The sequence below is a fragment of the Glycine soja genome, chromosome 8, assembly GCF_004193775.1.
Source record: "Glycine soja cultivar W05 chromosome 8, ASM419377v2, whole genome shotgun sequence".
NCBI lineage: Eukaryota > Viridiplantae > Streptophyta > Magnoliopsida > Fabales > Fabaceae > Glycine > Glycine soja.
In genome coordinates this window covers 13,253,109-13,266,422 of record NC_041009.1, presented here as the reverse complement: position 1 = coordinate 13,266,422, position 13,314 = coordinate 13,253,109, and the positions used below count along the sequence as shown (strand labels likewise).

The following is a 13,314-nucleotide window of genomic DNA, read 5'->3' as shown; positions in this document are numbered from 1 at the left end:
GCTGAACATGTTCATGATGCGTTGTTGTTTGCATTTTTTTCGCTGCTTTATTTTATTTTATTTTCTATGTTGTTGTTATTCTGCAATTAGTGCCCTCTTCTGAGCCTAAGATTAGATTCAGTCCCTAGTGCATTTTGCATGTACAAAGAGCCATGCTTAGATTAAATTAGATTAGATTCATTTTGCATGTAAGAGAGAACCATTGTTTTCCAAGTTTAGATTAGATTAATTATAAATTCATTTTGCATATATGAAGAACCAGTGTTTTTAGTTTTGATTTTTTTTTTTATCATCAAATTGCTAAGTTTCTTAAGGATCCTTCAATAAACCAAATAATGTTATCATCACTCCGTGAAACAACAAATTGTAGCAAATTAAGGTAGACATGCCATCCCAATTTTACTGATTCGTTATTAAAACATAAGTTAACCTAAGCAAAGTCAAGTTTTGATTGTGTAAGTAGGTAAACAATTAAGCTATAGGTAGAATGAACATAAAAAAGAAAAAGATTACGCTAGAGGTCTTTATTATTATTATTATTATTATTATTATTATTATTATTATTATTATTATTATTATTATTATTACAAAGGCAGTCAACTTTAAGCAAAGCTATCTTAAGGTTATTGTTGATGGTTTTAAATTAGGCACAGAAAGTGCAAACTAATATTAGATTTGGTTGAAAAATTATTAAAATTTTATTTACGACACTTACTAAAACCTCGTACCTTGTGAGATATGTCAATATTTGTATTTTTTTTTTCTTTGTTCATACACATATGTAGCTTTATTAAAAAAATAAAACATAAAGAAACAAAACAATGAGATAGAGATCTAAGGAAGCAGTTAGTAATTAAGATCGACGAGGATATGGTCAACATAAGAGAGATTTTCGGTAAAAGAATAACACATTAATATATAACTGAGTTTACATAACTGCTTTCAGTTTTTTTTTTCCTTTTATAATATTCATTGTTTTAATTATTTCCTTTTACTTTATCTGTAAAATTAATTTCTACATCTTATTTGACAACATTAGGAGGAATTAAAAAAAGAGTAGCTAGAATTAATCAAATAATTTTTCAAAAAAAAAAAAGAAGAAATTATCAAATCAATATATACTTTGAATTTTTCATCTTTAAATGTTTTGTTCTTAATGCTCAAACGCATATCTTATATATTTGCATGCTATCTGTCGCAGGAAGATAAATCACCTCCTCCTTCTAAGAATCTATACCCCCGGTTGTTTTTCCCATTGTTCAAGACAAGTGGTACACGGATGAAAAGGTGCTTAATTTGTTCCAGAAGAATTTGTTAACATCACTTTGACGAATCATGACAGTGTTCAATCAAGACCTACTTGAAGAGAAATTGAGAAGAAAGCAAAGCACAGAATAAATCCTCATAAACTTTTCATGATTGTTTGTATTCTTTTTCCCCGCTTTAATTATTTCCTTCTTTTTTTTTATTCTGTAAATAATGCTCCCGCTGAGCCATGGATTAGGCTCAATTTGAAGTTTCTTTAATTTGCGTCAACAAAAAATCAAGTATTTCTGTTAATTGGAATTTTTAATCGTCATATGATTAGGTCTCTTTCAGGTTCATATATGATTAAGTCTTCTTCAAAAACTTTCATATCTTAATTCACTTTGTTTCTTATTTTCACTCTATGGAACGGACCCTTAATGTGCACCAAATAATGTTTACTTTGCACAGTCAAAGAGCAAATCTTAATAGAGGCTAGATGTGGCATCCCAAATTAGACGGTACAATAGTATTGGTAACTAGCTAGTCCATCTACTTGACATGTTGCTCGTGGGACCCTCTAAATGTAAATAATTGATATTAATTTGTATGACAACACTTCATGCTTAATTATCATATGTATATCAGCAGGATAACATTTCAGTAATTAAATATCATAATGCCCATCATATTGCATAATAGCAGTATACTAGCAAAATTAACATATCAGGCATTTCAATTGTATGAGTCCCATTTATAAAATTTAGAGCACTTCATCTTTGCCTAAGCTAATGCATGCATCAAAATTTATAAACATATATAGTCCTTTCATCAAAATAGCATATTAATCAGGCTGAGCCTTTTTTCCAATTTCTTTGCATAAGCCTTTGACAAAAATGGCCAAACCTTTATATTGAGTCATACTAAATAGTTTATTTATAAAGGTATTAATCTCTATAGTCTACAATGTAGCTCTATATTTCATTATATTTTTCAGTTCTCTATTGATTAGCAATATATCTATATACTTATTACTTGAGTAAGCAGTATCAGCTTTTTAGTTGCACTTATACCAAATGTTGCCTGGAAACTTTAGTAGTTTTATAAATTAAACATCCTTTTGTTTTTGTTTCTTTGGCAAAAAAAACTTTTGGTTCATCCTTCTAAAAGTCTCACATTGCTTATAAATTGAGATCAATGATCATTTAATAAACATTTCCTTTCTTTGATTTGGTTTTCTGATTTTGTTGGGGTGGTTTTTCATTTTGAAATAAATTTGATTAAATTTTGATGGTAGTGAAAGACTGAGAGGAGAATTAAAGGGTGACATGTAAGTAATGAGAGCACTTAATTCAGTAAACGATTGCAGACAAATTTTGATTTTAGAGGCATAATATGACAACTTTTTAAGTTAAACCATTTATTCATCTTTTTTAGATTTTCCGATCATATAATTATCACAGGAATTAACGAATGACAATAATAACGTAATTGTTTTATTGATATTTAATTTTTATATAACTTTTGTTGAAGATAAGTCTGTATCTTTTAAGGGTGGAGAAAGACTTTTGTGTTCATAATAATTTTATCAATTTGAACAAGTTTGTTGTGAACAACATTACCTATTGTAAAATTAAGGATACATGTGATTTAATTAAAAAAAAGTTCATAAATAAACTTAGATTAAAAACACTCCATTAAGGTTTCATTTAAAACTCATGTTACTTTTTTTTTTGACAGAAAAAACTCACCTGACTTGTTATATAAAATAAACCCAATAAAACCCAATATCATAACTTTTAGTGCATCTATTCCAGTGATTTTTTTTTCATTTATCTTGGTAAAAGGTACCTGGGTGGTTGAGAGAAGATGCTTATAAATGATCCCTAACCTCCACTCTTAAGTGATGTGAGATTTTGTGATTATCAAAACAAGTCTCCTAGTCGAGATTAAGAGGCAAGAGTGACTTAAACCTTCCTTCTAGGATCAATATTTTAACCTCAAATCCACATATATCATTAGGGTTTTCATATTTGAGGTATTATCTGCTTAGATATGACAATCAATGATGCGTCATGGTTTTATCCTAATAAAAAGTGTCTCATTGGATTGAAAGGAAAAAATATTTATAAATGATTTATGGTCTCAACTCCTACTTAATGTGAGACTTTGTGGCCATCAGAATAATATATTATCTCACCAACCCTTATCTCAAGGAAACCAAGCCACATGCATGGAACAAAATCTATACTTTGTAACAGCTGTTACTTTTTTAAGGATATTAACAGTTTTTGTATGTTACAACAGGTTAAGAGCAACAAAGGCAATAGTTAAATCAATAGCCAATTAAATTTTTTTAAGCCTAAAATATGTTTTTTTCCTTAAAAATATCAAAAAATTTGAAAATCATCGTTACAAAATTTTTTATATATTTTTCATTCTCGTAAAATTGAAATGTATTATTAATAAAATTGAAAACATTATACTAGCATTCTCTTGTATGTTTGAAAATATTACACTATCACTTCCTCAAATCTTGAGTGTAAAAAAAATATATTCCCTCAAATCTTACACTAACATCCTTTACAAGAGAGATGGATATAATGGTTAAAAAAACAAAAAAAAATGTTTATGTTATATATTACACAAAACCTCAGGGAGAGAGAGTATTGCTGTAATTTGTTCTTTCTTTTATTGATTACCAATAGAGTAATGCTAACATTTTACGAAAAATATTGAAACATTTGAAAAATACAGGTTGAATTTTATTTTATTTTCACATTTTTAAGAGAATTTTTCCTTTTTATTTTCACATAATCAATCAACTTTAAACAAAGTTATAATAAGGTTATTTTTTATGGTTTAAGAGAAAGGACAGAGGAAGTGCACACTAATGTTAGATTTGGTTGAAAGGATTATTAAAAAAAATATTCACGACACTCACTAAAACCTATACATCTTGTGAGGAAAAAGTCTTGGATAGATTCTTGCCTAAATCTGATGTGTTAGACACATCCAATAAAAAATGTCACGTGATTATAAAATATAAAATAATATAAACTGAAAGAAAGAAAAATAAAAAGACTTTTTAGTTTGAATCTAAAAGAGCAAACCCAAATAGTGAAACACACACTGCTATGCTAACAGCTTGTCTCTTCGATGTATCGAGGTTGGATATTAGCAGGGGAGGAAGCCACTATCACAATGTGTAAGTATTGTTGTTAACTAGAAAATAGGCTTCAACCAATTTGGTTTGCTTGTCTGTCTGATAAAATGCAGTTTGCAGCAAAGCAATTCTCCAAATTGAATTGATAGGAAAGGACTTGATGACACATTATCATCATTGCATTTTGTTCTATTTTCATTATCAAATAACTGAGTTTTCAAATATGTTTTTAAGTGTTGAAATACATAGACCAAACTCTTGTATGCTTGACTTGGGCAAATTGTTTTCTATGACAAATTAACTCTAGTAATATGTGATTGAAGTTTTAAGGTGTTTACATTTGTTAAGAATAGTCTTACATCGGGTAATTCATGAACATGATAAGTACTTATATAGCTGGGTAGACCACCCTCTTATGAACCGATTTTTAAGGGTACCTTTCGAATGTCTTTGCTGCACTATAAAATTTAATATGATATTAGAGTCATATTCTGCTTCTGTCCAGTGGGTGCCCTGGCTCGAGGGGGCATGTTAAGAATAGTCCCACATCGGGTAATTCATGAACATGATAAGTGCTTATATAGTTGGGTAGACCACCCTCTTATAAACCGGTTTAATACTTTGAGCGTATGAACTTTTGGTCAACATAAGAGAGACTTTCAGTACAAGAATAATACATTAATAATTTACGTAACTGCGCTCTCAAGGAATTTTCCTTTTTTTTTAATATTCACTGTTTTTACCTCCTTTTATTTTATCTGTAAAATTAATTTCTACATTTTATTGGACAACATTCGAGTAATTAAAAAGTGTAACACTTCCGCTGAACGGTGAGCCTCAAAACACAACAAAGATTTTGTGAGTGCTGGTCGGCAATCAGCTGAGGCCACCTTGTGCATTTGAGAAGAACAAAGATGAATTTTTTAAAAAAAAAAACCAAAAACTAGTTTTAGTTTTAAGAAAATATAAAACTTAAAAGTACTCCAAGCTGGCTTTAGTTGCTTAATTTTTTAAGATTTTAAATTTTTTAAAAATGTGTTGGGCCCACTTTTTCTTTTAAGAGAAACAAATTTTTAAAAATTGAGTCAAAAAATATTTCTTTACCTTATTCGTGTCTGTAAAAGTGAATTATGATAATTTTATAAATCATATTAAAATATGTTTCTATAAATTTTACAAAAAAATGTTGAAATAAGCTTTTTTTTTTAATAAATTTCATAATCAAGTGTATAAATAACTTTTGTACAACAACTTATTATTAAATAAAGACGAAAATATATTTTTGATCTTTATAGGACTTTATTTATTTATTTTAGTTCTTTAAAGTTTTTTGTTTTGGTTTTAATGTCCACAGTCACGTCCATATATTCAAAACAGTTGATGATTGATTTTAAAATATAATTCACCAAAAAGAATTATACGTGTTTGTCTTATCTAATTCCTTAATGTTGTGACAAATTAATAGACTACTAACATCGTCAATATGTTATTTGTTATTGTTGTTACTTGATAATAGAGATTAAAATAAAAAAAAATTAAATCTTTAAAGGACTAAAAAAAACTTTAAAAAACTAAAATAGAAAACACCATATTGTATAGGGACCAAAATGTTATTTAGATCTTAAATAAATATTGTATTAAAGTATGTACTCAAGTGCTACTAAATCTCTTTGAAACCAGGCATTGTAAATTGTTAAAATCTGAGACTTTCCCAATTGTCTTTTAAAATATCCCTACAACTGATTACTTTTTAAGCATATTTTAATTTGATTTAGTAGCTGTGGGCTAATGATGCCAATTTTTAATTAGCCATGATTTATTGCTTGTTTTACCCAATGAAAGACTCGTTAGTTTTTTTTATATTTAAATCACTGGTTGTAACAGTTAAGCTGTGTGAAAAATGTGAAATATATCAGTCTAATTTACTCCTTACATGTTTGCATATGTTAGTTTTTATATGTTTATGTTTTTATAACATGGTATCAAGAGTTTCTTTGATCTTTAAGGGTCTACAAGAGAGAGAATACAGATTTATTGAAGGAGAGAAAAGCATGAAAAACGGAGTGAGAAGAAACCAATAAGAAAACTCACAAAAAACCTCCAAACACCAAAAAACGGCTTCCAGCGGTAGATCTTTACCTCCACCTCTTATATTTGCATGTGAGCATTATCATTTGTGGGCTGCAAAAATGAGGACTTATCTTAGAGCTCAAAGTTTGTGGGATGTGGTGGAAAATGAAAGTAATCCGCCACCATTAGCTCAAATGAGAAATCATAATGACAAAGGAAGGAAGAGCACTTTCCATTATACAGTTAGCACTGCACGATAATGTTTTTATCAAGATCCTGACTCTTGAGACTACAAAAGAGGCATGGGATAAGTTGAAGAAGTTCCAAAGGAGTGAAAGAACAAAAAGAATGCAAGTGTTGAACTTAACGAGAGTTTGAAGCTGTGAAAATGAAAGAAAGTGAATACATCAAAGATTTTACAGATAGACTTTTAAAGGTGGTTACACATCAGATTGCTTGGTGATCAACGGGTTTGTAGAAAAAAATCTTGATGTGCCTTCCAAATAGGTTTAAGTAAAAAAAAAATCCTCTCTTGAAGAATTTTTTTTTTTCTCAAATATCCATTGGAACTTTGGTTGGTTAGAAAAAAAGGAGGAAGAAGACAACAAAGGGGAGGCTAGAAAAATAAGTTTGTCTCCATTATAAAAAGAGCAACCATACAGAAAACTTTGGTTGGTTTGGGTCATGAGTTAAATATAGAGCTTGTAATCAACTTGGACATGTTTAGAAGATTTGCAAAAATAAATCAAATCAGCAGAGCCCAGGGAGCTCAAGTTGTTGGCTTTTTCCCTAACAGAGCAGTTGTTTGATGCTGCATGTAGTTCAACTAAAAGTAGCAGAGAAATTAGGCTAATGGACAGTGGGTCACAAATCATATGTATATCCCAGACCATTTCTGAGGCTTTAATTTTAGAGTTTCCAATCTTGAATGGTATTCAAGTAAAGATAATACTGAAATTGAAGCTCAAATTTTCTGGAACATTCAAAGAAAAATAAGGTCCTGCAAAGAGCTTGTAGTTCAATGTACCAAATTTGATCAAAGTTGTAGTTCGAGGCCTAAAAGCAAGTTTCATAGAAGTGCAAGGAGGGAAGAATTCAAGTGGAGTCTCTGATAAAGACAATAACTTTGGTTAAATAAATCTGACAAAACCAAGGGAGGTCTAACTCAATTGGTTGAGCTGGATACGTAAGTATTATAAACCCCTTAATACAACTGTCTTTGATTCTTATGGATAAAAAAAAATCTGACAAAAAATAGAATTTATTGTTTTATAAGGATTAGGAACGTTAATGAATTGCAACCAAGAAATCAGAGCAGGTATTAATTTACATTATCTTTTGTATAAGAAAATTGGTATTGGAGCACATGGCCGGTTAAACATGTGGAGCTTGCAGCAGATCCAATTCTCAACACACAATCTACCAGCAAAACATTCAACAACTTCCAACTCTTCTATGGAAACAAGCCAAAACATTATTGTTTAGGAAGTATTTTCCATTATTATACAAAACTGACCAAATAATGTACAAAAACATTTAGGGAGTATTTCCCTTTAATATACTACAGTAAAAAAAAGTCACTAAAACTTGGTTTAATGCATCAATAGGTCCCTGAACTTTTTGAAAATTTGTAATTAGGTCCCTCCCTAAACTAAAAAAGTTGTAATTAGGTCCTTGATCTTGTACAATTTTAGTAATTGAGCCCCAGGAATTGGTTTATGATGGTTTGCAATCACCTGAAAAATAACAATTTGTCATGGTTTTACTAACTCCAAGGACCCAGTTACAAAAAATGAAGATCAAGGACCCAATTACAAACTTTTTAGTTTAAAGACAGACCTTATTAAAAATTCTCAAATAGTTCAAGGACCTACTAATATATTAATGACACAAAGTAAAGCATTAGAATTATCACCGTCCTCCAGGGTGCCCAACATAAACCACTATGCTGATAAGCCCACCTGGCATTAGAATTCTCTATGCAGCTTCCAATGCTAGTAATGTTGTTTCTGATCTTGTTATTATCTCTTTGTCACCACCTGGAAGACAACCTAAGTTGAATGCAACAAGCCTATGCAGAATATTATGATAGAAACAAGCTTTAAATGATCAGGAAATTGTATACACAGCAACTCACCATGATATGCAGTTTTATAATAATAAATACATAAATATTCAGGGTTACAGCTAATATTGATAATCTTTTGGATCAATGTAATGTTTAAGTAGACACTAAACTGATGGTTAGGCTTGTAAATCAACATTCAAAATTACTATTTTTTTCTTGTTTTGTATTCATATCCAATTGATGGAAACATGGAAAAATTATAATTTAAAATAAAATTCTTGGGCTATCTTATTCTTTGAAAATTGTTTTGGTAGTATCCTGTATTCCTGTATGGTTATTGCAATCCACTGATCTAATAAGAATGACATAATCAATCATTAGTCAACAATAATATATAACTAGCTCCATATGGACCTTATCAAATGTGAGTTTACCAACCTACATCTATAATCAAATCAGCCTTTAAAGCCTGGCCATGAAAGTGGAATGGCATGATATGAAGATTTTATATTAATTCATTGCAAATTTTGACACATATCTGTTTAGCCTTGAATAAGATGCATGCAGATGAGACCAAGTTGGCATAAAGACCAAGTTATAATTCTATTTTCAATAAATCTATTAAATGAACAGTATAATTAAATTAAGAGTATACCCCAGTCCTAGTCTCCAACATGATAAGCATCAATCACTTTAGTTCCAAACTTTACATAATCCTTGACTTTGCTAAAGGTCATTTATTTGAGTCCTTTTCTCCCTTTTATTTTTCACTGTCACTTCATATAAATAAAGAACTAAAGTGAATGATGTTTTGCAAAGTTAGGGACAACAGCAATAATTTTACAGATTCAAGGACTAAAGTGATAAATGTTTACAATTTCAGAGACTCAAATGAGGGTTTACTAATGAAATTAACTGCACCAGTTATTTATTATCATTAGCTTCTAAACATGAAGTAGGAACAGGGGAATGAGGTTAAGGGAACATGAAGCAAGTACCTAACTGAAGCATTCCTTGGAACAGCATTCTCCATTTTACTATGGCAGATATTGAAGAGCTTGACAAGTTGTTTCTGCATGTATTTTGAAATTATTGTTGGGGACATGGAAGTTCTTAGTTGTTGCCAAATTAACTAAACCAAAACTAAAAGGCTCAAGGCCAGTTCAAGTGCCAAGACTAGGATCAAGTGTTATCCTAGTAACTTTGTCTATGGCTATGTAACACAGACTATTTTATACAATATTTTCACCAATTAAAAGTTGAAACTAATTGCTCAATTATAGTCCCGACCTCATTGGGATTAAGTGATTCTTCCAGCAAGAGTGAAATGTTATCTAAAGCATCTTTTTGAATGTCCAATGCATACACACAACCATTATGAGAATCATCAGAAACCAAATTAAGCATTGCTAAGGTGTCAAAACCATTGCCACAAGTGGCATCAATGACAGTGTCTCCTTTCTGGACAACATGTTTTCATACCCTGGTAGGAACAAGATATATAGCTATTATTAAGGCTAAATCTATATAGATAAATATGAGAATAATAAAAAGTAGCAGTCTGGCTAAATAGAGTTCTGTAACAACCTTGGAATATGTTTACTTTTAACTCAACCGATGCACCTTTTATAAGCATGGAAACTGAAATGGATATATAACAGATGCCATCTAAATTATATAGCAAAGAGAATTTTGGCACAAATTATTAGAATTTTAGACTACAAAAAGTTAAATTGCTCAGCATTTAGTGGCTCTGGGTGATACAAATGCAGCATAAGATCAATTCCAAGTCTAACACTCGCGTAAATAATCATAATCAATCATATACAATGTAATTTTCTAGTATCACGTTCTCGTAAAACATCGGCCTATGCATACCTTAAAATTAAAAATAGAAAATTATTTATATGATTATTTGTGACAACAAATAAAGCTGATGGTTGAGAGAGAAAAAACAGCATGTACAAAAATCTGAAATTTTAATCTGCCCCTTTATTAGAAGAAACAATAACAACTCAAAATTGAAAACTTAAAGGCAGCAAACATGTGAGTGCATTTTTTATATTTGTAGAGAATCAAAAGCAGAACACTCAGCCACTGAGGCCTTAAGAACATAGGTACTGGACAACAAAACTGACTAATCCCCCAAATACTAACCCGAAAATTGGAAAAAGCAAGCAGAAATTTTGAAAACAGAAGCATTTCAATTTTCAATGAGTACATACATGTGATGATAGCTTAACAGATACAGGGGAGATCATGACAAGCAAAGACCAAGATACAGCAGTAACAACAATTTACCATAGTGTAATACAGGGGTGCCATTAGCAGTTACACACCAAGCAAATACAGGGGTGCAAACAGTAAGCAAAACCAAAAGGAGGATTGTAAGGCCCGCTTACCTCAAGGATTTGGTCTGAATCCTTTTGCTCGTGTGGAAATGATACGGTAGCGCTGCAAGGATTTGGTGCTAGCAATCAGGAGACAAGAATAACGATTTTGCTGATATTCTGTAATCACAAAAGGACAAATTCTGTTATGAGAATTTCAGTATAAATATCATAGTGTAATAACAGCACCAATCATGAATGAAAATAGCAAATTTCTCTTCTTATCTTAGCATTCTGGTGGAGCTGGAACCGTCGAAACCAGTAGCTTAGCCTTTTGCACCTATCATGTGAGCAATGTCAGTTGCCCTCTTCTTCCCAAAGAGATAACTCATCAAAGCATCATCCAACCCTGAAAAACATGGCAAGGGCATGACTAGAAGATTATGCACATGGTTCATATCAGTGCCACAAAGACAACATTTTTGGAGCCTAAATGGAAATGGGTACCTGAAAAGGGAGAATGTTTGGGGAAGGAAGAAGAAGAAGAAGATTGGAGGTCACTGGTAACTGCAAAAAAACCACATTTTGCTGGATGAGTTTCTCATAGCTGCAACTAAGGTTTCTGGAGGTGTTGTTCAGTATTTGAGGAGGCACCAAAAACAAGGATCTTCGCAAAGAACATGAAAGGGTGTTGTGAGTGGATAAATAAGAGAACCAAAGCCTAAGGGACAAAATCAGCTAATTTGACTGACTTCCAACCAAAGGAATAAAATACAATGAACAGATATACACCTTCTGTTGGCAAAAACAGCAAAAGGGGGAACTTTTACAAATTATTTTCCAAAAAGAGGCTCTTTTACAATTAATTCCGGGAAGGGTCTGTTTTTTTATTGCAAAGCGCTCTCCAGACAGGCGCCTCCACTGTGCACGTGACACGTGGCACAGCAGGTAGCACCCTGACGCGGGCGCCTTTGGTAGCGCCCAGGGGTCAGGCACTATTGGTGGCGCCCCTGCTGCAGGCGCTACGGTTAGCGCAGGCAGCCAGGCGCCTGCCCCCCAGCCTCTTCTTCTCACACCCTCCAGTCTCTTCTCACACCCCCAGCCTCTCTTCTTCTCACACCCCCCACCCCAAAATTTTATATTTTTTATATTGTTTATCAAAAATTTAAATTTTGTTTCATTTTTGTTATTAGTATTATTTGTTATTTTTTTATATTCCCACACCCCCCACCCCAAAATTTCAATAAGATTATTTTTTATACACTTTAAATTGTATATTTTTTAATTTGTTTATCAAAAATTTAAATTTTTTTCATTTTTATTATTAGTATTATTTGTTATTTTTTTATATTTTATTAATCTCTCTTTTTGAAGTATATATAAGTACATTTTCAATAAAATACATTTTCACCTAAAATACATTTTGAATTCCTAAAATGTTTTAAAATGTTTTTTGATTTGGTCAATTCTTTTTTGATTTGGCCATTAAATTACGATAGAGATCACTTTTGGTTTATATGTCATTAACATTATGGTTATTTATTTGTCTTTTCAATCTTATCGTGCAATGCCACGTGTCACGTGCACAGTGGAGGCGTCTTTCTGGGGGGCGCTTTGCAATAAAAAAACAGACCTCCCCCGGAAATAATTGCAAAAGAGCCCATTTTTGATAAATAATTTGTAAAAGTGCCCCATTTTGGTGTTTTTGCCCCTTCTGTTCGGAGTTAACGAAACACCTTATTTATTAATCTCGCTTTTTAAGTTTTGTATTTACTTTTTTTCTAAACTATTCATATATACCTTATCTTTATTTTATGTTACAATTTAATCCTTATTATTTTAAAGGTAAAATTACAAATTTAGTCTTCTAATTGTTTTCATTTTCAATTTTGGTCATCCTTTAAAATTATTCACACATTTCGTCTTCTTTTTTTATTCAATCACGCAGTCTTGATCCTTAAATGTCTAAATTTAGACTTGTTACAAAAGAATGTTGACATGTTTTGATTGAACAATAGATAACTCGTATCATGTTATATGATTGGTCCATGACAATCAAAACATGATATGTGATAGTCATCGTCCAATCAAAATGTGACACGTGACTGTCAACATTCCGTCAACGTCTAAATCTGGACTTGAGAATCAAGATTGCGTTATTAGATAAAAAAGGATAACAAAATGCGTGAATAATTTTAAAGGGTAACCAAATTCGAAAATTAAAGACAAGTACGAAGATCAAAAATACAAATTTGCTTATTTTAAAAGTTACAACTAATCCCTTATTTATTAAAATTTTAAAATGATTTAGGCATTTTTTTATAGCATGTATATCCCAAAAGAATTGAAAAATACATTACTTAAGGGTCCATTTTACATATTTTAATGAATAAAGAACCATTTGGTAATTTTATAAAACAAATGACTAAATTGTA

General features: G+C 31.1%; 1 protein-coding gene across 3 annotated transcripts; it reads right to left on the bottom strand.

Moving 5' to 3' along the window:
* Positions 1–7,740: 7,740 nt before the first annotated feature.
* Positions 7,741–11,606, bottom strand: LOC114424545 (putative rRNA methylase YtqB). 3 transcript variants are annotated; one of them, XR_003669013.1, is made up of 3 exons: positions 10,952–11,606; positions 9,548–9,621; positions 7,741–8,552 (listed from the first exon to the last, which is right to left on the bottom strand). XR_003669013.1 is itself a non-coding variant. In XM_028391402.1 (3 exons), exons 1-3 carry the CDS (start codon positions 9,954–9,956, stop codon positions 8,459–8,461), a joined length of 285 nt encoding a protein of 94 aa, XP_028247203.1. In that variant the 5' UTR covers positions 9,957–10,941; the 3' UTR covers positions 7,741–8,458. The 3 variants fall into 3 exon arrangements, 1 of the variants encoding a protein (XP_028247203.1); XR_003669014.1 differs by having other exon boundaries at positions 7,741–8,520; XM_028391402.1 differs by lacking the exon at positions 10,952–11,606 and adding an exon at positions 9,840–10,941.
* Between the last annotated feature and the right edge of the window lie 1,708 nt (positions 11,607–13,314).

Excerpts from the sequence above, each read along its gene's own strand:
- LOC114424545 (XM_028391402.1), bottom strand. The coding sequence starts at position 9,956 with ATGCTTAATTTGGTTTCTGATGATTCTCATAATGGTTGTGTGTATGCA. Across the intron at positions 9,622-9,839 it reads AATCACTTAATCCCAATGAG|AAACAACTTGTCAAGCTCTT; the intron begins GTCGGGACTATA and ends AAATACATGCAG. Across the intron at positions 8,553-9,547 it reads CCAAGGAATGCTTCAGTTAG|GCTTGTTGCATTCAACTTAG; the intron begins GTACTTGCTTCA and ends TATTCTGCATAG.